Source organism: Fomitopsis serialis (assembly GCF_022376445.1).
Source record: "Fomitopsis serialis strain Sig1Antser10 chromosome Unknown B0H18scaffold_53, whole genome shotgun sequence".
In the NCBI taxonomy this organism is placed as follows: domain Eukaryota; kingdom Fungi; phylum Basidiomycota; class Agaricomycetes; order Polyporales; family Fomitopsidaceae; genus Fomitopsis; species Fomitopsis serialis.
The window spans coordinates 64638-88148 of NW_025955013.1; the positions used below are offsets into that span (position 1 = coordinate 64638).

Below are 23511 nucleotides of genomic sequence, written 5' to 3' on the forward strand. Positions count from 1 at the left end.
GAGGCCCAGGGACGCCACAAGGGCGTAGAGCGCCGGCGCGCGGGGCATATGATGGACAGGATCTGCCACTGGGTGGTCAGACGGCGTACTCAGGCCGTGGTGCGTGCACGGTCGTCGACAGAGAGATGGAGAGGCAGGACGGTGTGGTCCGTGCGGAGGAAGGGCGACGACGGGTGGAGACTGGGTGATGCCCGGCTCGGTTACGCATGGCGGTGGCGGGGCCTGTGTGGACGAGCTGACTTCGTCGCGCGAGGCTCATCTGTTTCGTCACCAGAGCACCGACTCCCGCTCCGCGTGGGTTTCTGATCCATCCTAACCAGCCTTCTCTTCTCACGGCGCCCTGCTCTGGACTCTGGACTACTCTGTACAGGATGTCTGTCGAGATACGCACCAGTTTGCTACCGGCTGGCGAAACTTACCTGCGAAAGGGCCCCAGGTCCTACGTGGAATGGAGGAGCCAGTTGATCATCAAGTTGATATGTGGACTGAGAGGCTAGCCGGCGCGGGGCAGTGCAAGTTCATGCAGGGTGGTCTCGCTACGAGCGACGACGTCCAAGGCTCTTGCCAGTAATGGGCCAGTGAGTCATCTGCTGCTTACCCCGGTCATATTTCTGTATCACAACCCTCGCAGACAGTTGCAGATAGTACTTGTGATGATTTCGAGGCTGGTCTATATATTCGTTCGTCCCGCGCGTCTGCCCATCCTTGCTGCATAATATGCATGACATCACGCGTCAAGCCGACACAGCGACTCGGAGGTACGTGGTTGGTTCTGCTGACGGTGGCGCACCCTCGAATCCATCGACGTTGTGCAAAGTTGGGCAGGCCTTTCCGAAAGAGCGAGATAACCTTCGACCAGGGTCATGACCGGGAGAAGAAGTCTCGGGGCCATCTTATGCTGTGCTCTGGCTTTGGAGTATGTGTTTTGCGCTCAACTGAGCAGAGTCGGGCCCTGTTTGGGGTAATGCATGGATTGTTGCCTCGCTCCGTGCTCGCGCACGCATCGATAGGTCTCCTGCGAGCTGATACAGCGCCCACGAAGGTAGGCACGAACTCATCGGGCCGTCAACGCACAGGTCCCGGGGTTCCGGGCATATCCCAAGAAATGCTTGCGTGCAAGTAGCGACCTGTCGCCGACGGCGACGCTCGTACTAGCCGCTACTGCGTAACACGGTCTCGGAGGAAGAGAGAATGTGCTCGACGTGCGTACGTGATCCACCGCGATGACAGGTGCGCGCCCGCTTGCAATCACCGCCTTGACGCGAATTTGAGCAGGTCTTTCCTTCGGTAGGTGGCTTCAGTGGGTCGTGGACTTCCACGGGAAGGCATGCTTTGTGCCTCAATTTGGTGGCTTCCGGACTATCAAAGCGTGTCGCGTATTGCAGAGGCTAAATCAAGGGAGTCCGTGAGGGATGTAAGTGTACGACATATAGGGCGCTCCGGTATGTGCCCTTCCCCCAGAGCACATGTTTCGACCGTCAGACTCCCCGTCGTTTCCCGACTCTTCCACCCATCTCTGCCCAGCGAGCTCGAATTTATTGCACGCGTTCTATACGTAGAGCAGCAGAGGCTGACCCACACAGTAGGCCCATGTTATCAAGCAAGCGATTGCCGCGCCAACTTCCGTGGGCCGCTATTATGTCCCAACCTTGACAGGACAGCGCTCTCAGATACGTCGAAGCCGTTCCCTGACAACATCGCTCGACGGGCTCATCCTCCGACGGGAACAGCGTGGTCAGCGGAGCGGCCACGCCCCTCGGGGCATATCTTCGTGTCGAGCCTGGCGACGGAGGCTGAGCCCAGACCCATCGCAGAGCCAGTATATATGCACGCAGAGCCTGCGAGCTCCTACATACCCATCCCGTTTCTTCTCTCTGCCAACTGGACTACTCGCGCGGAAAAGCACAGGGAAAGCGGCGATATCGATGACGGCGCAGATCCCCTCCCCACGGACGCTCCCCTTCCTGGGTAACGTCACGCAGATCGAGAAGGAGGTGCCCCTCCGCTCGTACGTCCTCCTCTCGCGCCAGTACGGCGAGATCTACCGCCTCATGCAATTCTGTGAGTCCCCCCTCTTCGCCCCGCGGCCCGATGCTGACAACGTGGGGGCGCACAGCACAGTCGACGCTCGTGGTCAGCTCGTACGAGCTCACGAACGAGGTGAGCGACGAGAAGCGGTTCATCAAGAACCCCGGCGGCGCGCTCGAGCAGGTGAGGCACGGCGTCGGCGATGGGCTGTTCACGGTATGTTGCACTCCAGGCCCAAAGCCATCATCTTGAATATATACTCGTCACAGGCAAAGCCCGGAGAAGAGAAATGGGGCATCGCCCGTGAGTCTGCGACCTATCAGATGGGGGGTAAGGTGGCGGTTGTTGATGCACCCGGCTGTAGACCGTCTCCTGATGCCCGCCTTTGGCCCGACCGCTCTCAAAAGCATGTTTGACGACATGAACGACATCGCTATGCAGCTGATTACCAAATGGGAACGGTCAGTCTTTGTGCCATGTTCGAGTCTTATATCTAGCTGAGCTGGTGAAATCATTGTGCCTGTCAGCTTCGGACTTCACCAGGCTCGCGTTCGACACTATCGCCTACTGCTCGATGTCACATAGGTGAGCTCAATCTCGATGTCTTCGTGAGGGCCCCACGCTGATCATACGACGTCAGATTGAACTCATTCTACAGGGTGCGTCGTGTATACTCTAGATGAGTGTCTCTTCTGTTCTATGCCGATGCTGGGATCCACAGGAAACGAACCACCCCTTCGTGCAAGCGATGGGCGACTTCCTGGTCGAGTGCATGGGGCGCCCGTTCCGCCCACCCATCGTCACGAACATGATGGGTTACAACATCAAGTACGAAGAGGATATCAAGGTGCTTGCGGACCTTGCCAACCAGAGTGCGTATGCAGCGAGTCGCTTTGTGTCAACCCGACGCTAATGCTTGGTAGTCGTTGCGGACCGCAAGGCGAACCCGACGGAGAAGAATGATCTGTTGAACAGGATGCTGAACGGGAAGGGTTCCAAGACGGGAAAGGGATCGGACGACGAGAACATCAAGAACAACGTGAGTGCCTACGATCGGATACAGCGCGATGTCACTCACGATAGCCCCACAGCTACTTACATTCCTGCCGGTGAGCCCAACTCATATGCAGAAGTGGTCTACTGGTAATAACCATTACCCAAAGGCCACGAGACGACTTCAGGTACCGGACGCGCGCCGAGGGCTTCTTGAGTCTTGCACTGATGAGTTGTCATCCGCAGGGACCCTTTCGTTCCTCACGTACTACCTGCTCAAACACCCCCATGTGATACGTAAACTGCGCGAAGAAGTGGACGAGGTGTTCGGCGACCGGCCTCCACAAGTCGACGACCTCGGCAAGCTTCCCTACCTCACAGGTCCGTAAGCCCTTCCGCGTGACTGGGCCACCATTGCGTCTCCTGGTAGCCGCCCATACGTGCTCACTGCTCTCACTCGCCAGCATGCCTGCGGGAGACACTGAGATTGTCGCCACCTGCGCCGTTGCGGAACGTCGAATCCGTCGATGACACGACTCTCTGCGGCGGGAAGTACGCAGTGAAGAAGGGCGAGGCCGTCACTGTGCTTGAGGTGGTCATGATGAGAGACCCGAAGGTCTGGGGCGAAGATGTCAATGATCTCTTCTTACCTATGTTGAATGCGTACTGAGCTGGGTGACGGACAGGCTGACGAGTTTAAACCGGAACGTATGCTGGAAGAGAACTTCGCTAAACTTCCTGTGAGTGCTCGATATCATCTACTACAGTTGGTCCTCATGCATTCCAGCCGAACGCTTGGCAACCCTTCGGGTATGGCATGCGTGGATGCATCGTACGTATCTTTTCCGTCCATTTGCACCGCTGCAACTTTGTGACATCTACACAGGGCCGCGCCTTCTTCTGGCAAGAAGCGCTTCTTATGGTGTCGCTCATCGCCCAACGGTTTCACCTCGTCATGGACGACCCTTCCTATGAACTGCACATCAAACATGCCATGAGCATCAAGCCCGCGGACTTCCATATCCACGTCATGCGGCGCAAGGATCGTTCTGTGCACTATGCGATTCCTACGGCAGTTTCGTCGCAGGTACCGCACCAGACAAGACAGCAGGCCCAGGCCGCTGTGGCTAGTGGGGAGGGCAAGCAGCCTATGTACGTGTTGTATGGGTCGAACACGGGGACGAGCGAGGCGTTTGCACAGAGGGTTGTTAGCGGAGCTCCTGCGCACGGTATGAAACTCTATTCCCTGACTGTATGCGCATGCGGTGCTGAGATACGCAGGGTTCCGTGCTACTATGGGCACTCTGGACGCGTTCGCTGCCAGGCTCCCGACAGACGGCCCCATAGTTGTAATCACGGCATCATTCGAAGGTAGGCTACATCATAGTACCCACATCCGTTTTACTCAGTCTTTGTTTTGAAGGGGAACCGGCGGACAACGCTGCCCACTTCGTCGAGTGGCTCACGAACCTCAAGGGAAAAGAGCTCGCAAATGTCGCATTCGGCGTCTTCGGCTGCGGGAATCGTGACTGGGCCCAGACCTACCAACGTATTCCCACTCTGATCGACAGGTTGTTGGAGGAAGGGGGCGCGCGGAGGACGGTTCCCCGCGGTGCGGGCGATGCGAACGCAGCGGACTTCTATGAGAAGTTTGATGAGTGGGAGGTCCTACTGTGGCAAACGATGTCAAAGGCAAGTACCTCGAATAATGCGGACAGTCGACGCTCACGGCGCTCGATAGGAATATGATACGTCTGCGGTGGCACAGAGTGCTAACCTCGCCGGAGGGCTTGAGATGAAGACGGTCGATGAGGGCACGACGCGTGCATCGGTCTTGCGCCAGCCTGATGTTGCGCTCGGTACGGTGATCGAGAACAGACTACTCACCGGACCTGGCGTTCCCGCTAAGAGACACTTGGGTATGTCCCTGGTCTTCATTCTGGTAGAAAAGTGTCCATATCATCTGGTTCTCCGCAGAGTTCGAGCCCCCTGAAGGCACGGCCTACAGGGCTGGAGACTACCTAGCTATGTAAGTCGGGCAGTTCCTGATGGTAGTTACCAGTCCCGATATTGACGGATATTCATAGTCTGCCTTCAAACCCAGATAGAGACGTGCACAGGGTCATCGCGCGGTTCGGTCTCTCCCCTGAACAAGAGGCAAGTGGGTTCTATACCAGCCTGGGGGGTCACTCACTTGCAGGTAGATTGTCCTCTCGTCAAACGGCTCACTCCCTTGCCAGTCGGACGGCCTATCACCGTTCAAGCTCTTCTCGCGGGCTACGTGGAGCTCTGTCAAACTGCTACCACGCGCGACCTCCGCGTGCTCATGGCCGTCGAGAATGCGCCCGCCGAGGCCCTTCAAGCGCTCTCCGACTCCTACGCCGACAAAGTTCTTGCCACCCGCCTCAGCGTACTCGAGATCCTCGAGGAACACCCCTCGCTTGCACTCCCCTTCCTCGCATACCTCCAACTCTTGCTCGCCATGCGTATCCGGCAATACTCCATCTCGTCTTCGCCGCTCTGGAACCCTTCGCACGTGACGATCACGGTGAGCGTGCTCGACGCGCCCGCGCACTCCGGCCGCACGCACGCGTTCCTCGGAGTCGCGTCGACGTTCCTCGCAGGCATGCGGGCGGGCGACAAAGTGCAAATTGCCGTCAAGGCCAGCGGCGTGGCGTTCCACCCGCCCGCGGACCCCGCTGTGCCGATGGTGCTGTTCGCGGCGGGCTCGGGGCTCGCGCCGATGCGCGGGTTCCTGCAGGAGCGCGCGATGCAGAAGAAGGCAGGGCGCGATGTTGGGAAGAGCGTGCTGTTCTTGGGGTGCCGGAAACCCGGGGATGACTTCTTGTATGCGGAGACGGACCTCAAGGAGTGGCGCGAGCTCGGCATCGTGGATGTGAGGCCGGCGTTCTCGAGGGCACCTGAGGAGTCGGAGGGGTGCAAGTACGTCCAAGAGTGAGTGGCGTTTCGTGATCTGCTCCCATGTCCTCTGACGCTGTCGTTCCCGAACTAGCCGCGCATGGCACGACCGGTGCGAGATCAACGACGCGTACAAGGCACACACTAGAGTAAGTGCACACCCTCTCAATTCATGCTTTACCTCTGGGAATCTTAATGTGGCTTGACGCAGTGGATCGCGCAAGGTCGCGCAGGGCATCAAGGACGTGCTCCTCCGGATCATCAAGGCCAACCATGCCGTCGACGACGCAGAGGCGGAGGCGATCTTCGGGCGCATCACGCAGGGCCGGTATGCCACGGATGTCTTCGAGTGAGCCTGTCGCTGCAGGCTGCCTCGCGCGCGGCGCGACGTCACGGTCGTATTTCAACTACTTACTCGACGCGTTGATTCGAAAATGTTTGGTGTGTAGCCTCGTATCACGATGGAACGTCGAATCCTTGGTGGAGGGCTTGGTCTGCAAATTCGAAATGCATGTACTGATACTGTGATGGTCGAGGATACAGTGGGACTGAACTCTGAATGAACAAGTTCCGTTCGAGCAATGCGTTGATGATCGGAGTATCCCGTGGACGCGCAAGCTAAGTAGTACAGACTGAGACTAATGGACCCTATGAGAAAAATAAACCCACGTGAGCTCGTAGCAAGCATACCGACCTACTATCAGAATGAAGTGAAGGCCGGCGGTAACTAAGGGGCGTCGACGTCAGTTTGAAACTGCATTCTTAAGACTGCGTAAATTAACGCGCAGGCGATACTGTAGCGATCAGACGAGCGTCGAGCGGGGAGAGATTCAATGCAAACTCCGGAGTCCGGCGCCCAGGCCCAGTATGAGTGCATGTACTGGAGCACAAGCGAGAGACAGCGAGAGTCATGATAAGCAGTAGCAGAGACAGCGGGGAAGGGCAGACATTCGGAGTCGAACTATGACCCGTGGCGGGTAAGAGACATCCGGGAGAAGCGTCATAGACGAGAAGTAGCGTGATGGTTGATCATGAAAGCGTTCGCTTGACAGGAAAGGAAAGGAGATTGCCGTAAAAGGAAATCATTGTCGGAAGGAAATGAGCGCCCGTCCGTTGACTTCCCTTCCAGAGCTTGAGCTTGGACAACGAACCCTTGTCTCTGTACAGGTTGGGCAGCTCGTGCGCGAGAGAAGGAGCCCGGAGGACCTGGCAGTCTGAGTTACGGGCTCCCCGCATTTTGAGGCGCGTCTGCAGTCTCCGAGCCACCGACACCCGTAGCAGAGCGGGAACCCATCCACATCGCCGACACCTCCGTGTCCAACTCGATGGCCTCCGACTCCTGCGTCTCTCCGTCCGGCCGCACGGAGCCACTCCGCGTAGCGGTCGACATCGACGAATCCAACCCCGGAGCCGCGCCCCTCAGATCCAACGTCAAACGCGACAGCAGCACCGAGTTCAGGCTGGGCGCGCCGAGGTTGAGTGAGACAGTCGGATGGAGACGATGACGAGGGACTCACATGCATGACCATAGCTGCCAGACCTCGATGAACTGACGAAACAGGTAAGGGAGTGTGCTCAAGACGGGAAGTCTGCGGCTGCGCCGACGCACCTCGCATGTACACAGAACGCCGGCGATGTCAGTCGTCAAGTGCCCGGTGACCAGACCGATGACATTGACGACACAGAGCAAACTGCAGAAAACGTCAGTCTCTGCACTTGCCACAAGAGTCGGCGTCCATATGCGACCCACGCGAAGTATAGCAGCGCTGGCATCACTCGTCAACGGGATGTAGATTGCGCGAAGAGGGAGGTCGTGCGTACTGTCTCTGAGCATGATATCTGTGATGATCGTTCCCCTCGAGATCGACGTGTGCTTCTTGATCCAGAACGTCTTCACAGCTGTGAGCACCAACACCATGCCGTCCGACAACAGCGACGCAGCCCGCGCGCCCATCATCACTGGTAATACCCTCTCAGCGATCAGCACGGAAAGACGTCGAATTCACATACAACTGCAATAGGTCTATGAGCACATAGCATCTGGAGAATGGTGGGTGGGCTTACCTATATATCGAATACGCAGGGCCGCTATTGAGCGAGAGCGTGCAGACTTCATACCCCAGGAAGCCGCTCACTACGGGTTGCGACTGCATGAAGACGTACTGTGCGGATCGCATGGTTAGCCAGGAGCGCCCTCGGGCGACGGAGGACGTACGGTGATGATGACCGGGTTGGCCAGGCCGAGGAGGAGGACGGCGGCAGCTATCCATGCGTTGCGGTCGAAGATGGCATATATGCGGAGGGATGCAAAGACTGCGGGTTGCGGAGTGAGTAGCGTGCGCGAAAGCGATGTTGGGTACAGAGTATCGTCTCACCGGCGGCACTGACCGAGATGATCACTGCAAAGGAAACCTCGGTGCGTAAAAGGACCACACAGCTAAGATAAGACGTGTTATTAGACATCGCCAGAGCCGTAGGGTGATCCAAACATGAAGTCTCACCTCTAGGCGCACATTCGAAGCGTGGAGATCAGACTGGTACCCACTCGATCGAGAAGAAAGTGCTTACTGAGTTGGACTGCCATCGCCACGAGGCGCGGCTGAGCAGCTCGACGGCGGTATTCAAGACCGCGGGGTAACGCAAAAAACAGAAGAGGACTGTGATAGGCGACAGTTTACTCTTCCATATCAAGTTGACCTCACGATCGAATGTCAGACACCAGTCGTAACAACATAGTGCTGCAGCGACATGAACGATGAGCGACGATCCGCGACCATAGGCCGAACGATCGTCTACTCACTCGTCGCCGAAAAGTAGAGGTAGTTCTCAAAGTAGTAATAGAATCGCAGGAAACTGCGTGGTGGCAATAACTGTCAGTGGGCCTCATCTGCGCCGATCGACACATGCCAAGCACGTACCCTTCAACCAAACTCGCCTCCGCGGGTGTTAACGAGAGACCCACTAGAGCGACCATGGGATTGACAGGGGCCCGTCAGCGCGTTCCACGGGCCTCAAGCACGCAAGCGTCCCAGTTAAGAGCGGCGTCGATGTCGACATCCCAACAATGTTCCTTGCTTCGTCCACTCTAAGGTAGAGGCCGAACAGAGGGAGTTGATAGCCGGTGGACCGTGATCTATTTTGACACGTCGGTCCTTGTTTAGACCTCCATTCCGCGTCGATTTGTTGCGATCAGTGACTAGGCAGAATCGACTGCCAGAGCGCGTAGTCTTGGCCGTTCGCACCAAAGCTAGCAGCGAGCTTGCTCGCCGCAGGCCACACTGAACGAATTCTTGTTACTGCTGCATACGCCACCAAGGCAGGTCCCGTGTTATCGCCTGGCTCAGAGATGCTGCACGAGTATCGGGGCGAAGCGCAAGGAGCCCGGACAGAGCCGTATCGGCCACTTGAGAGAAGGCGCGATACACGTATTAGTACATATGGGGGAATGCGTGGCAAGTACGCACAGCCACCCGTGTCGTCTCGCGACGCCGCCGGGATGAACCACTCCTCCGGCCTGCCCATACCGCCTTTGAGCACATTGTATCCGAAAAGCCCGGGAAGAAGACTAGATCCGTGCGCAGATCATCGTACTTATCCACCGCGCGACAGGCTCCAATGACGCACCTTGTTTGACTCATGGCCCGCTGTCAGGTCGCCTTCCTCGCTCTGTCCGCTCGCGGAGATACGTTTCGCGTAGCGATTGCGATCGCAGACATGGTACTGTACAAAAGGAGCACTGTTGTTTTTACACGGTTGAGGCCTTGAGAATGGCATGTTCGGGATGACTGTATGCAGGTGGACAGACTGCGCCGTACGGCAGCGCGGCGTGCCTTAGTCCTCCTCCCAAGCCATGACAGCGACCTCGGCAAACTCCCTCCAAAGGGTAGCCTCGTCCGAGGTTTCTTTACCGGGCACCTGGAACACAAGGAGAGGAAGGCAGCGGAACAGGCCTTCGTACACGCGTGCCGAACAGTCGCCGGGTTTGTCAACGACAGCCTTGCCGTTGAACCTTGGGACGCGTTTGCCGTAAGGAGGGGTAGCGTCGAGCATAAACGCCGTCCGCTCGCGTTGCTCAGGTGTGAAGCCCGAGAGGGTCCAGATCCAGAACGTGCGTATCATGCTCAGCAACGTCTGCTGGGACACGCTAAGGACGGCGGGAGAGAACTCAAATCCGGGAGAGACTTTGAACTCTGTGGGCGTAGTCAGCCTCATTTGACATGCAGAGAGGTCGACGTAACGCACCAGCGAGCTTTGCACGCGCCTCGACGAGCGGCGTAGGGTCTGGTTGCCCAGAACCGCTCCGGCTGCCCGACATGTATCTCTCTGTGAAGACCCTGACCTCCTCCACAAACGCGCGCATGCGCACGACTTCCTCCTCTATTCCTTCTGGGACGGCCGTTGAGGTGCTCGACGCGTCCTTGTTCTCGGTGGGGTGGCAGACGCGCTTGTGAGTAGGCCAATCGGCGAGCTGGCATTCTGCGCTCTGCGGTGTGTTTCAGCACGTGTATATCCAGTCAGCCATGTCCGAAAACGCGCACACAATATCTGACGGAAAGGCATCGTGAGCAGCGCTTGGTGCCTGATGCTTTTGAGCAAGCTGCGCAGGATTGCTCCGTTTCGCTCATGGTCGCGGTGGCTGTGGGGAGGACGACGCGTCGGGCGTTGCCGGCGCCTCTCAGATCTCCCGTTGTGCTGCTGCACCCAGTGCGCACCTTTGCCAGTTGAACAAGTCAGATGTCAGTACTCAGTGAGGAAGGCCTTATCATTGTTCTAGTACATACTCACCATCTTCGAGAACAAACCCTCGCGAGTCACGCAAGTACTGCTCATCACCCTCTTGATTTATGACTTCAATCGGGGTCTCCGAGGAGCTGAGGTATCGCACTGCTTTCAACCTGAGTATGGCTAGAACATTCGACCCTCTGGCCCCGACTCTTTGACTACATAGTCTCATTCTTGGGACAGTATCACCGGTACGGGATTCTTCAGAGTTGCGTGGCATGTCATCGTCTGACTTACCTCAGTACTACTTGCAATCACACGCGCAGTCTCGGCGCATGACATACGTACGTGGTCCATCTGTATTCACTCCCATACCTCGCAAATGCTCAGCTGCCAGATAGTAGCCTGTGCTTGTCGACGAACCAAACTCAGAGGTACCAGGTCGACGGATATCAGGTCGGTGAACCCTGTTATCCCTCAGCGATACACGAATACAACTGACAGACACTTCGCAGGGGTGGAGTAGGCTCATTCCGGATGCGCTCTGCACACCGAAGTGCTCCGTTTTCGAGTACACCGGCCAAACACCGGCATGAACATCGCGGTTCGCTTCAGCAAGCCAACGCGTCGAGACTTAACGGCGCCGTGGTTATATATCGACGCAGCCTCAAGTTGCGGGTGGAAATTGTCTCTGCAGCCCCTTCATCGTAGCCCACGGCGGAATGCGCTCTATACCTCCGCTTAGGTCGCTCGGACCGATCACTCAGCGATTCAGGCCTGCCTTGGGGGAGTAATTCGGGGTATGGACGGTGCGTGCATCAGTCTCCTGAGGCAGACATAGACAATTCCTTCGTGCCTCAGGATATTTTTGTCTGACGCGTGCATATGCTGATTCGCGCGGGTCAGATTCGCTGACATCGAAGCATGTGCACGCTGTCAATCCGTTCTGTCGAACTAGGTACATACATACTGATCGTTGCTGCTTGATGCTACGTAACGTTGACAGCTCCGCGAATGCGCACGTCGCTCTCTCGGTATGACTCAGGCGTGCTGAGAGGTGTCGCCGCGTGGCACATACGTACGTTGGCAGTCTCATAGGCCACTACTCGTGTCGCTAACACCCTGCCAACTCATGGTACTTATGTCTATTCGTAGACCGTCCAGATTGACCGGATTTGTATCAGCATGTTAGGTTCTGCTAGATTTGGAGTCTCGATACATCTAACTTGCATTCCTTAGCTTGACATCAGTACCTCTGTCGAGACTCGCCCTGAGCTACGGGAGACGGGTGTTTTCAAGTTGGGACTTGCTGGTACCACGGGTTTGATGCCTCCGTAGGCAGCACCCTGGTCTTTGCTGGTTGCCGACAGTCTGGTGGTGCGCGCCACCGACGACCCGTCGGAGAACGTTGGCTCTGATCGACTTTCCGTCTCCGATAGCCCTCATGTCATTCACTCTGCATGCTGATGGATGTGTGTATGCAGAGCCCCGAATTCTCTGACGAGACAACCTGTACTTAGGAGGATGCATCCGGTTTGAGTCAAGTCGAGCCTCGTGTGCGGCGTGTCCACGTTTCGAATTGTTCTCGGATCGCGTAGCAAGCCATTACTTTACACCGCATACCCAGGGCCGTCTTCATGTCTACAGATCGGCGCGAGCCGCATCCAGATCCTGTGCACAGTGAGTCTCAAAAAATAAGGTTTTGAGTTACACGGCTACTGTGCAGACGATCGGACAGGTTCACATGGTCCGAGTCACAGTATGGAGATTGGACACAGCGTGGATGACGCCGGCGACCGTCGTCGTAACTGCCGGTGAATGTATAACAATGCTCGGAGCTCTGGAGTGCGAGGCCGAGTTGGATGGACGGTAGACAGAGATCCGAGGTGATGCTGAAAGTATGGGAGTAGGCTTACCGCCAGCTACGTGTGTGCTGGTTTATGTGGGGTATGTGATTGCTGATAGCTGCATAAGTTATTGTTCAAAGTACTAGGCCGAAGTAGGACGTACGTAGCCACAGCCCGCCACTGTGGTACCCTACTGCTAATCCCCAGCGGCCAGCCACCTGCCTGATGCTACTCAGGCCTGTGGGTTCCACGTAACGGTATAGTGCTCAACTCGTCTACCGTCCTCCCCCACTCAGAGGTCGCGTTTAGAGTCTGCCCACAGGAGACTATAGGTCGCCGCAAGTAAGGCGCCAGCACACTGGCGCTTGATACGCCGGACGTGACACAGGTTGGTGGCGTTACACTACGGTATAACTTGTCAGTAAGTTGTGCCAGCATTGACAGCACCTGTGCGCGACTAACAAGTTGTCAGTGATACATCTATCGTCTAGACACATTGACAATACCACCGGCTGCCGTATATCCACGGATGGTATAGCTTTGGCCTAGGAATAGTTGAAAGAGAAGCACCTGAGCGTCTCATGGTTCACGATGTGGCTCGGATGGCCATGGGGGTACCCACTGTGCCGCGCCAGTAGGCCAAGACTGATGGTCATTCCCAACCTATGGGCCCCGACTGCCCTGTTATGTCTGATTGTTGCGGGTGCGTACATCTTAAGGAGTTGTGGTACCGTGACTCATCAAAGCAGTCTCAAGGTATATAAGAGCCCAGATGACCACTCGGCACTCGAAGTCTTCTCTAGTACCGAACCCACAGTGACCCACTAGATGGGAACTGGATTCACTACGGACGTCATCTCCTCAGCTCACGCTACCAGTCATAATGCGTAGCCTTACTCGAGATCAGACATCAAGCCCAAGGCAGGGACCGAGGTATGTCTGGTACGTGCTTGCGTGTAGGAACGACTCTGACAGTCGCTTAGTCATCAGGCTAGCTTGGTGAAGACATATGTCTTCTTCTCAAACGACATGACTTGGGCCGCGACCAGTACGACCGCTCTCCTTTTCGTGCACAATTTCTGACTCTGTCAAAGCCGTGTGGTGCTATGACTACCTCTTGACTCTAGATAAAGAGGCCCGATATTTCTGGTACTCGAAATGGTCTTTGAACAAAGTGCTCTTCCTCGGCTATCGCTACCCTGTACTCCTAAATACGGTCCTCGTCGAAATGGGTCAGCTGGCAGAACTATTGGGTAAGATTCATGGTCCAGACTTCATTCTGCGCGTATCTATGCTTATATTTCTTATCACAGAGGTACGAGGCATCCCGGTAACCGCGCATGTACCGGGTGAGAATATTGCGCTACAGCTGCGGGATCGTCCTACACGGCCAGATGGCCATGGTTATCATTGACGTTGTCAGTGCGACTGGTACGTAGACGATTAATCGCTCTCCCTCAGCTTGAACGAAGATAATGCTCCGCAGTGTTCGCGGCTCTGCGCGTATATGCGCTCTTCGACCGCAACCGGGTTTTGTTCACTCTAGTCCTGATATCTGGTTTACTGAACCCTGCTATCATGATCGTGCGTATGCCCATTTACTACCAGTCACGCTGCAACATCACAGAATCAAAATTTAGTACATATTCACAAGATCAATCCCCGCTCCTCTCATCCTGTTCCAAGGATGTTCATTGAGCATTGTGGGCAGTTCCTACACATATGAGAAGTGCGTCTTCGCAGTGTCTGTTGCTCAGTGCCTACTCACTGTCCGAATAGCTGCACGCATTCTTATTTCCTGCAAATGTGATATTGCACGCTGACTTGTGCTTAGGGTCCATGGCTGCAAGAGCTGCCTCAGTTCTCTCAGACAGCATAGTCTTGATACTGACGATGATGAAAACATACATGAAGGCTCACGACACGGCGGAACATCCGGCACCAGGCGCACTGTGCGAGGAATTCTTGTTAGAGATAGTGAGCAGTATGAGATCTCTGGTATGATCGTACGAGACGAACTGACGCCTTCCCCTGCGCAGCTGCTGTCTGCTTTGCGTATGTCTATAATGCTTGCTATTGACAACACCCTGGTCTTGTCTAAGCCATGGGTGTAGGTTTCTGTGTATCATCAACACCATTGGAATTGGGACCGCACGCATGACGGTTGTGAGTCCCAGCCGTATTATTGATACACAGACAATTACGACACGTCCATTTCGTAGACAATCCAGATCGTCCAGACTTGGATTAGCATGTAAGGTTTTGCTAGATGCTGCGCTCCCGTCGACTATCTGACGTATACTGTGGCTTAGCTTGACCTCAATACTCCTGTCTAGACTGGCCTTGGATCTGCGAGAGACTGCGCTCTTGGAGTTCGCTGGTACAACGGAGCTTGATGCTTCCGTAGGTAGCAACCTAGTCTTCGCTGGCGTTGATGATCCCGTAAGGCACGCGACCGACGAGCCGTTGGAGGACCTAGACTCGAATCAACGTTCCGTCTCTGACGGATATCATGCCGACTTGGAATGTTAATCGATGTGCGTATTTAAAGCCCGGATAATGTAACGAGCCCATGGCATACTTAAATGGGCATGCCTGGCGAGTCGGTCCTATTTATCAACGAAGGTTAGCGTGACCAGAGGAACAGATACATGACACCTCCGTGATATCGATGACGCCCAATAATCTAGGAATGCTTTCCAGCAGGTATGTAAGTGTCAGGTGTGATGGAGATGCGATGCAAGCCGGCACGTATGTGCAACGAAGATGGTGACTGTCGGTGAAGTTCACTCGCAAGGATGACGCAAAGACGCATGCAGCTCTTCGAGCGCAAGCTTCAAGCTTCAGGGTGAGTCGGTGTCTCCGCGAGATATGTTGAATGCCGCCCTCGGGAGACAATTGCAGGGCCCATTGACGCGGTGATACAGCCATGAAATGGACTCGTCGCCACGATTAGGATTAGTCTCTCCTAGGCAGACCCTACAGAAGGCCTCTCTGACGGAGGGCCCGGTGCGAGCGCAAAGAACATCAAGAGGACGGAGAAGGCGCGAGTGGGCGCGATGTTGCGAAGCCAACTGCCAGACTCCAGTGCTACCTATCCCGAGGCCATCGGCAGCCTCCAGGATCGAAGTCGTGCGCCAAGGACCCTACTCGGATCCGGACCAGCCTCTCCGTCCCAACGGGCCGAGTAGCAGTCGGATTGTAGAAGGTACTTAGCTGAAGTGATGCACTTCCATCACTTGAGCTACCCTCTAGTATCGACGACTCACATCGTATACACCAGCAGTAACGGGTCACTGAATATCTGCATGTATCAATGTAACCCTTTTGTAAACTTGTCTGATAGTGCCTTGCTAACGGCCGGCGCGAGCAGGTAGCGCCGCCATGTTGGCGGTACTATATTTCGTAGGTTCGACACAAACCCCGCACCTCCACGCTAGCGCCGCGCGGAGGGTCTTGAGGAGACTACTGTATTTCGAGAGCTCAGTGCACGCGAGAGACAACACAAAAGCGGAATACATGTATTATAAGCACCCGTATCACATGACTGAAGCCTTGTCCCAGTCAGCACTTATGGGGCCGATTTCGAGGGTCCGACGGGCCGTACCCTTAGTGAGGAGCGGCTGGTCCGGAGGAGACAGGTGGGGCGCCTATCAGGTGTCGGTGTTCTTTGTGCGCATCTTGAGCTTGGTACTTGTTCCTGATGGCCGCGTAGATGCCCCACCCTGAAGCAGCGCGGCTTATTGCTTTGAGCCCCGTGCCGAGCCCCGACTCCAGATGCTTCCAGGGGACAGCTCTGCCGCGAAGATCATCACTGCGCAAACGAGTCAGTAGCGCCGCGTTGATTGGATCACCGTCACGTACCGGTCTATCGGCGCGGCAAGGGTGGACGCAATAATGGCAATGATAATGACGAGGATCGTCAAGCGCATGGTGAGAGTCGGGGAAGAGACAGCTTTATGTCGTAAGGGAGGATGGCGTCGTGCGGTTTCGTAAGATACAGGATGAGGATGGGTATGTCGTAATAAGCAAGGCTAAGATTGCACTCAGAAGTTAGCACGACATGGAGAACGCGTACTCGCGGACGACGACATTACTCACCGACCAGCACCTGTACTTGAGTAAAGAACGAGGCTCACGATCCAATGCGCGGAGCTAGAAGACACAAGAACACGTTGATGGCCCTTTTATATCTCGAACGCCGGTGCGCTGTTCACGCTTTTACCCAGCTCGCCCCGCATGTACAGCTCTGCGCCAAGGCCTAGTGGGCGGGAGACTGCGCGGATCTGTCCAAAACCATCATCCCGCGGGCCTGGTTAACTTGCCTTGACAGGCAGGCAAGGTACGCAGACGAGATTGCCGGAACAATCGCCAGCAACGGCCCATGTCGTATTGTTTAACAGTCCTCCAGGCCTGATCGACTCATCAGTGATATGCACCGATGCACCTCATGTACGCATCTACCCGCGGCCAGGTGCTCGGCCTAGCAAAGACTTCGACTCGGAAACGGAGAGAACCACAGAGCTCACAACCTCAGTAAGTAGTTGCCTTGAGGTTTTCCCGCCGTTGCGCAGCCATGGTCGACAACCAACAGAACCCAAAATCCCGACATAATCCTGGCCGCAGAGCTGTCAGTGATCCGGGGTGGACCATGGCTGTGTCCGGCTACGAAAGGGCTCCTACGGGTGTGACGTTAAGAACGTGCACCGTAGAATCGCCACGCCCAAGCCGTCGATGGACCTGCATCGGCCGACCCAGGGCCAACCAACAGTTACCGTGTACGCAGCCACCGCAACCACGTGAGTAAGCGCCCATTGATGCTACGTTTGATCGAGGAACGCACCGTTCCAACTTGGCTACTGTCATCAGTCAATTGGGCTTCAAAGGCAATTTCGTGAGTACCCCCGCTCGCGTCGCGCCTGAGCTCATCGACTTTTGAATGTCAGTCGAAAGCGGACGTAACAACGGTATAGCGTTCAAGGTCTTCGAGCGTCATAATGACGATGGTCACGTTATTACAGCACACAATGCGCGCAGCCTTGCGCGCAGCACTGCCTTCCTGCTCAGATCGCAATCTCAATCTACGCGACAACGCAACATCGAGTGGACGGCTCACCTGAGATTATAGGGAAATGTTTCAGGAAAATCAGCGACCTCAAGGCTATTAAGGGACAGAATGGTCTCATGGGTACTTTCGCCTCGTGCGCACTGCGCATATCAGATGTCAAGTGGTGTCCACTCCATGAGCACTGAGCGGTGGTCAGCCAGGATCACCCCAAGGTCCAGAACTTCTCGCTGGACGCTGATGAGTTACCACACCAGCATGTTGCCGGCTCCGATTTTGTGGGGAGAGTGGATACTCGCCCCACTACGTATGTGTACTTCGCAAGGGTCTATACTGGTCGAAGAGAGCATCAGAGCATCACCCGTACAAGACGCTTGCCGGCTTATTAGTCTGCAACGGAGACTAGACATCATCGTCGGCAATGCGAGTCTGGTGTCGACCTTGAGCTTAATTGAGCTCGTACCGCAGCAGTCGGCCTGCGACGCCGGGCCATAGTGACACCCTGATGATGAAAAGCGCAGTCCAGCAACTCGCTTGGGGTGGAATACGGCTCTCGTAGCTCGCGGACACTCTGGACTGGACGCACGAATGACAACAGTAGGCGAGAAGTCGCCATCTGCACAGCCTGCACCATGGTCGCAGGGGGAGCCGCTCGTACCTCCCGTATCTCGACGTTCGGAAGTCAGTGCATGACTCGGAGTCGAGGACAGCAGACTGAGTACTGTAGCGAACCCTACAACCCGGATGTCACGCGTCACAAGCCCGCCGCCCGCCGCGGCGAGGATGTCATGTTACTCGTCACACCCGACCCCGCCGCCGGCGCCAACACGTCGCTAGGCGCTAGGAGCGGCGCCTGCGGCGGGCACAGCGACAAGACCGCCATCCGGGGGCGCATCACACGTCACACGTGTCCCCGCCGCTGCGCCGGATCGTGTACAGCCTGTCACACGTCACACCCCATCCGGGTTGTGGGTTCGCTACAGTACTTGCGTAAGATTTGAAGACCAGGCCCGGGCATATATGATTCCTCCTTAGACAAAGGCATCAATAACCGTCGCCAGAGGACTCGACCATCAAACGCATTGAAGTCGTTGCCGGGATGGTATGTATGGCAGCAGGGGAGCAGCAAAGCGATAGTGGCGGTGGCGATGACGAACCAAGTTCAACCAACACTATTACCCGAACAAGATATCGGAGTTTTCCGGAGAACTGTACTGACGCCGGCCGGGATCTCGGCCACCTAAGGAGTCGATGCGGGCCTTCGGGTCCATGTTACTTCGACCGCTTGGGTGAGTATCTGGGACCACGTTAGAACATCCTATGTATGCAGGAAAATTGTTAGAAGAATTTATTGACCACTGGGTCGAAGGTAGTAAGCACTTTCGTGACAAGAATCCTGGGAACCAGATTGACTACGAAGTCGGCCATGCAGCCAGAGCTGGCCCGCTACAAGGCTAATATTATCCGAATCAGCATATATGTACTCCAGAATGTCAATAGATATATCCCAGTAATTCAGCAGCTGTTCAGCCCGAGATACAAGCACAATGGCTGAATACTGTCGATGGGTTGAGAATATGCACTCGCACTTACCATATATGGACAGCATCGTACAGACTGATTTTTTCTACCTTCAGTTCGTACTGTATTGGCTTGAGGTGGTGTATATACATTGTACAGATGGATAGCTCGACCCTAGTATTTTTTTCGTGGCTAGAGGACAGGTTGCAGTAGACTAGGAGTGCGATGACCGACTGCCTAGGGTGGCCGAGATCCTGGCCGGCGTCAGTATAGACAAATACCGAATGCTGCGACGAGTATGTACTATGGTAATTATGATTTGAACTCCACCGCTGCACTCCGGGTCTGCGTTTCTTGCACTGCAAAGTACAGGGGATTGTTCTCGTCCGTTCTTCGTCGGATGTTTGCACCTTGAACGTTTGAACATTGAAAGCAGCGGTTTACGGCGCCATGTCACGGTTCGAAAGCCTGCTACTAGCAGTCGGATGGAGATTCACTACCGCCCGGGCCATTCCAGTAATCGACGCAAATGTTGATGCAGTCAATGCTGGCCATTCCAGAGACCAGGTTTCGCTGCGGATCCGGGTGATCTGCGCACGGAGGTTATGGTCACCACCAAGACCAATGCGCAACAAACCCTTCACTCATGGTGGACGACGAGCGTCGAGATTGTTGCTACAATCCTCGTTGAAAGCCAATACATGTGTACGAAGGTTCCACAGTGATCTTGCTTATACTTCGACCAATTGTTCTCAACGGCGATCGCGCCAAACGACGTGCAAGCAGGAAGAGTAGCCCAGCCAAAGCCCAGCCACTTATTACGTGAGCCCCTGTCCTCGAAGCGAGTCTGATCCCCCATGTCATGATCTCCTAGTCCAGTCCAATCCTTCAAGCTCGATTTCATGGAGGAGGGGGGGCGACGGTCAGAGCGCCTCCCACAATCCCCGCCAATCTTGTGCCAGTTGATGGAACGTCTCCACGATTTCCTTGTGACGCCAGCTGACGTCCCTGCTCTCAGCCCGCCTCTCGCGCTCCACAAGCCCCTCCGCATGGTTCAGAGTTGCCGATGAGGTCTCTACGTTCACGTGTCATCAGTGCAGAGGTGTGTCCATATGACTACTCTCTCAATGGAGAGCGAGCAAAGATGTCCTACTGTAGTTGTGGGATCGTATTGCACTGCCAGATGGCGTTCATCATCATCATCATCGTCGTCAGCGCGACCAGTGAGTCATCATGCAGTTGTTCCTACTCGAGACAATACCACAAATGATTCTCATTAGTGTTCGCCGCTTTGCACATAAGTATATGCGCTTTTAGACCACAATCGAGTATTGTTCGCTCTCGTCCTGCTGTCTGACATACTGAATTCTGCGATTATGATTGTGATTGCACCTCCTAGACTGTCATTTGCTCAACAATAGCATGACGGATGGGGTCTATAGTAATAATCCAGGGATGCTCATTATACATCGTGGCCCGGGGCAGCTCCTACTACGAGAAGTGAGTCTCCGTTGATCATAGCCCTCCTCATGTGTACTCACGGATATTGGGCAGCTGTACGCGTCCCTCGTTTCCTACTTACCACAGTGGTGCTCACATATGCCCAGGGGCCATGACGGCCAGAGCTGCTTCAGTCCTCTCGGATGGCCTTGACTTTGATGGAAACATAGTCAAGAATCCAAGACACAGTTGAGCCATCTGGGTCCGCTCGTACTGTGCGAGGAATACTTCTCTGAGACGGTGAATGAGCGTCGTATGTTCTCCATTTCGCGTGAACAACTCATCGCCTGACCCTTCCCCGGATCCGTAAAACCTCGACCTGTTTTGCGTACGTATTGGTCTTATCGTTGATCGATTGATCATTCACCTAGCTTTGTCTGTCCAACGAGTACATACAGGTTTCTGTGCATCATCAATCTCATTGGGGTCGGTACCGCACGGATAACAAGTGTGATTTGCTGTCATGGCACCAACGCACCAATAAATCACCACGTTTTGCGCGCTTTCGTAGTTTATACAGATCGTCCAGACTTGGATCGCCATGTGACTCATTGCGAGGCATCCAGTCTTGACATAGGATCTGACTCCGCTCTGAGGTGACTTGACCTCAAGGCATCTTTGAAGACAAGACTTGCTCTGAATCCGCGGACGCCGTTGCTGGAATTTACCGCTACAGCGGAGCTCGATGCTTCCATAAGCGGTACCCTGGCGTCAACAGTGAGCCAGGACACGCAATTGAAGAACCGGAGGACGAATCTCTTGAGCACGTCGACATTCAATGCTAGCGTACATGCACGGTAGGTGCCAGTGAAGACCTCATGTACGGGCTCAGAGGTGGCCTTCCGGAAAACCGCAGGCTGTGATTCCTGGTGGTAGAAGACGCTGTATCATCACGCACCGTGTTGATCCTCTTTTGCTGCTAGAATCCGAACCCCGCGAGACTGCATGCCAGATCTGAGCTACAGAGGCCGGTCGGTATGCCGCCTCTCGTTCGCTATGCAGAGTCACGTCGTTGGCTTTGACAACTCCTGTTGACTTTCACCACCGAGTCAGTGCACGACGGCCATCATTACACCATGTCTGCGTAGCAGGAGGTATGTCAGTGCGACTTAATGTCATCTTCTCAAGATTTGACATGACTGTATCACCAGGACGTTTACTCGGCTACCCTTCCCGATCGTCTCCAAACTGGTTCTTGGAAAACGTAGCCGCACAGTGTGGTAGCGAAAGGGCTGCATACAAGCCACGTGAACAGGCCTCGACGCTGCACCGTCTCTGTCCGCCAGCACGACGTGCTAACAGTCGACACCTACAGAAATGACTAACGCCATCAAGTAACTCCCAAGAGCACACACCAGTCCAACAAGGACATGGACCAACTGTGCACGTTGTAACCTTTCTTACGGTCGGCTAAATATCGACCATGCATACGGCCACGGTGACGTAGTGTTTGTACGTCTTCACGGTGACCGCCAGTTGGTTTGGGCTTGTCGAACACACGGAAACTTGAATGGCAGCTTGCAGTTTGGAAGTCACTTGACGAAACAAAACCGTGCGTCTCCAATTCTCCGCAGAACGTCAGTTCGATTCGTCTATCTATACACTCTGACCGTCTCCTATCATACTGTCCTTGTGAGTCGACGTCTTGGCCATCAGGCCTCAGGCCTCAGCGCTCAGTGCTCAGCGCTGGCGCATGACTTGTCTGCTCGCCAGGATGTTCTCCGATCGGGTAGAACGTACGTGGAAAGGTCGGTATCATGGCACAAATGGTACTTACTACGTATACGTATACGTGACCCGGTCGATGTCGTCTATTCGGATGTCTGAACTTTGAGGTCTGCGCAGCATTGCTTTTTGCAAGCAAGTAACCCGGACCATAACTGCGATCCACTGGCTATGCCACGCCTGACGCCCGAGACCCTGCCCTCGTTCCGTAGCTGCCTCAACTAAAGGTTTTGGTTATAGCTCAACTGGAACTGCATGCTCTATCCTGTCGATGTTACGGAAATACTGGACATACGTGCGAGGCACGTCATCTTCACGAAGTGCGACGATTCCTCCATGCATATGCTAATGCGTCACATGTTTACGTTCCGCGCTTCAGCCTCCAGGACTTCGGGTGTGCACAACGCCTGCGAAGCGAACAAGTCATATAAGATCGTTTACCTACGGGCACTAGAGCATTAATGACACGACCAATATGCGACCATGACGCTAGCGTACCTAGGCGTCGAGGTGGGTCGCGCGGAAACCCGCGGACTCGGAAACCACCTATTCGCGCACTCACAGTTCGGACGCTGCCGAACTGTTCAGCATGCCCTCCACACCGATCACAGACGGGGCGCTGGCGTGCAGGTCGCAGACAACATTCCGTCTCCGGAAACGAGGCGTCTTCGTGCGGACAGGCTGACGACAGAGTGCGATCTCTACGCAAGCGACTGCCTCGTGCATCATGGAGAGCCTACTTGAGTAGCGTGTCAAGCGCGTGGGTTGAAAACGGGCTCGATGCGCAGCGCTCAGCGCTGACGCGGTCAAGTGTTTCCCAGGCTGCGCAAGTAATGTACCAGGAGGACGCGAATGTCCGCCCATTTCTCACTTGCACAGTTGGAGACTTCGACACTGGAAACTTCGACTTTGTCCTTCATATAGTTGTCCTTTCGTCGCGGGGACCTCCGAGCCAATACGCGCGCATATGCCGACATTCTACACTGTATTATGTAATTCTACAACATTGTGGAGTTACATCCCTACATCTCGCGACCGAAGCGCGTGGGTAGCTCTACGCAGAACAACCCATGAGTAATACAGACAACACAGACGTGCGTCTCCTAGCCTTCCGCGCGCCCTGCAAGCAGCAGCGGGAAGAAGGGGCGCCCGGGCGCCGAGACTTTCTATTAGACCGACAAGACCGAACCC

General features: G+C 55.2%; 7 protein-coding genes across 7 annotated transcripts; 2 read left to right on the plus strand and 5 right to left on the minus strand.

Annotated features, from left to right (window-relative positions):
* Nucleotides 1-1925: 1925 nt before the first annotated feature.
* B0H18DRAFT_879363 (cytochrome P450) lies at nucleotides 1926-6293 on the plus strand (the record flags this gene model as incomplete). The annotated part of the gene is made up of 21 exons (XM_048040692.1): nucleotides 1926-2061; nucleotides 2117-2244; nucleotides 2298-2331; nucleotides 2393-2493; nucleotides 2531-2613; nucleotides 2669-2687; nucleotides 2750-2900; nucleotides 2952-3067; nucleotides 3240-3402; nucleotides 3486-3652; nucleotides 3708-3761; nucleotides 3809-3853; nucleotides 3908-4250; nucleotides 4303-4392; nucleotides 4445-4717; nucleotides 4809-4940; nucleotides 4999-5050; nucleotides 5109-5182; nucleotides 5226-5976; nucleotides 6035-6137; nucleotides 6165-6293. The coding sequence occupies 21 exons, from the start codon at nucleotides 1926-1928 to the stop codon at nucleotides 6291-6293; spliced, it is 3144 nt and encodes a 1047-aa protein (XP_047891384.1).
* A 520-nt stretch (nucleotides 6294-6813) lies between these two features.
* Nucleotides 6814-8084, minus strand: B0H18DRAFT_512431 (uncharacterized protein). The gene is made up of 6 exons (XM_048038376.1): nucleotides 7951-8084; nucleotides 7762-7899; nucleotides 7691-7706; nucleotides 7550-7631; nucleotides 7458-7489; nucleotides 6814-7400 (listed from the first exon to the last, which is right to left on the minus strand). Exons 2-6 carry the CDS (start codon nucleotides 7895-7897, stop codon nucleotides 7160-7162), a joined length of 507 nt encoding a protein of 168 aa, XP_047891385.1. The 5' UTR covers nucleotides 7898-7899; nucleotides 7951-8084; the 3' UTR covers nucleotides 6814-7159.
* Nucleotides 8085-8119: 35 nt separating this feature from the next.
* B0H18DRAFT_879319 (uncharacterized protein) lies at nucleotides 8120-8679 on the minus strand (the record flags this gene model as incomplete). Its single annotated transcript, XM_048040688.1, has 3 exons — nucleotides 8120-8253; nucleotides 8374-8377; nucleotides 8509-8679. Coding segments are annotated over 3 exons (309 nt in total), but the record flags the coding sequence as incomplete, so codon positions are not given.
* A 594-nt stretch (nucleotides 8680-9273) lies between these two features.
* On the minus strand, nucleotides 9274-10611 carry B0H18DRAFT_1017637 (uncharacterized protein). The gene is made up of 5 exons (XM_048029323.1): nucleotides 10479-10611; nucleotides 10183-10423; nucleotides 9565-10130; nucleotides 9405-9454; nucleotides 9274-9343 (listed from the first exon to the last, which is right to left on the minus strand). The coding sequence occupies exons 1-3, from the start codon at nucleotides 10563-10565 to the stop codon at nucleotides 9772-9774; spliced, it is 687 nt and encodes a 228-aa protein (XP_047891387.1). The 5' UTR covers nucleotides 10566-10611; the 3' UTR covers nucleotides 9274-9343; nucleotides 9405-9454; nucleotides 9565-9771.
* A 2453-nt stretch (nucleotides 10612-13064) lies between these two features.
* On the plus strand, nucleotides 13065-15183 carry B0H18DRAFT_1017678 (uncharacterized protein). Its single transcript, XM_048029324.1, has 12 exons — nucleotides 13065-13212; nucleotides 13259-13442; nucleotides 13493-13557; nucleotides 13604-13731; nucleotides 13754-13794; nucleotides 13879-13940; nucleotides 13996-14093; nucleotides 14150-14219; nucleotides 14344-14461; nucleotides 14624-14675; nucleotides 14732-14763; nucleotides 14822-15183. The coding sequence occupies exons 2-12, from the start codon at nucleotides 13393-13395 to the stop codon at nucleotides 15039-15041; spliced, it is 936 nt and encodes a 311-aa protein (XP_047891388.1). The 5' UTR covers nucleotides 13065-13212; nucleotides 13259-13392; the 3' UTR covers nucleotides 15042-15183.
* Nucleotides 15184-16118: 935 nt separating this feature from the next.
* Nucleotides 16119-16441, minus strand: B0H18DRAFT_1120866 (uncharacterized protein; the record flags this gene model as incomplete). Its single annotated transcript, XM_048034222.1, has 2 exons — nucleotides 16119-16323; nucleotides 16374-16441. The coding sequence occupies 2 exons, from the start codon at nucleotides 16439-16441 to the stop codon at nucleotides 16119-16121; spliced, it is 273 nt and encodes a 90-aa protein (XP_047891389.1).
* A 3242-nt stretch (nucleotides 16442-19683) lies between these two features.
* On the minus strand, nucleotides 19684-20369 carry B0H18DRAFT_512701 (uncharacterized protein). Its single transcript, XM_048038377.1, has one exon. It carries the CDS (start codon nucleotides 20144-20146, stop codon nucleotides 19736-19738), a length of 411 nt encoding a protein of 136 aa, XP_047891390.1. The 5' UTR covers nucleotides 20147-20369; the 3' UTR covers nucleotides 19684-19735.
* Nucleotides 20370-23511: the final 3142 nt, after the last annotated feature.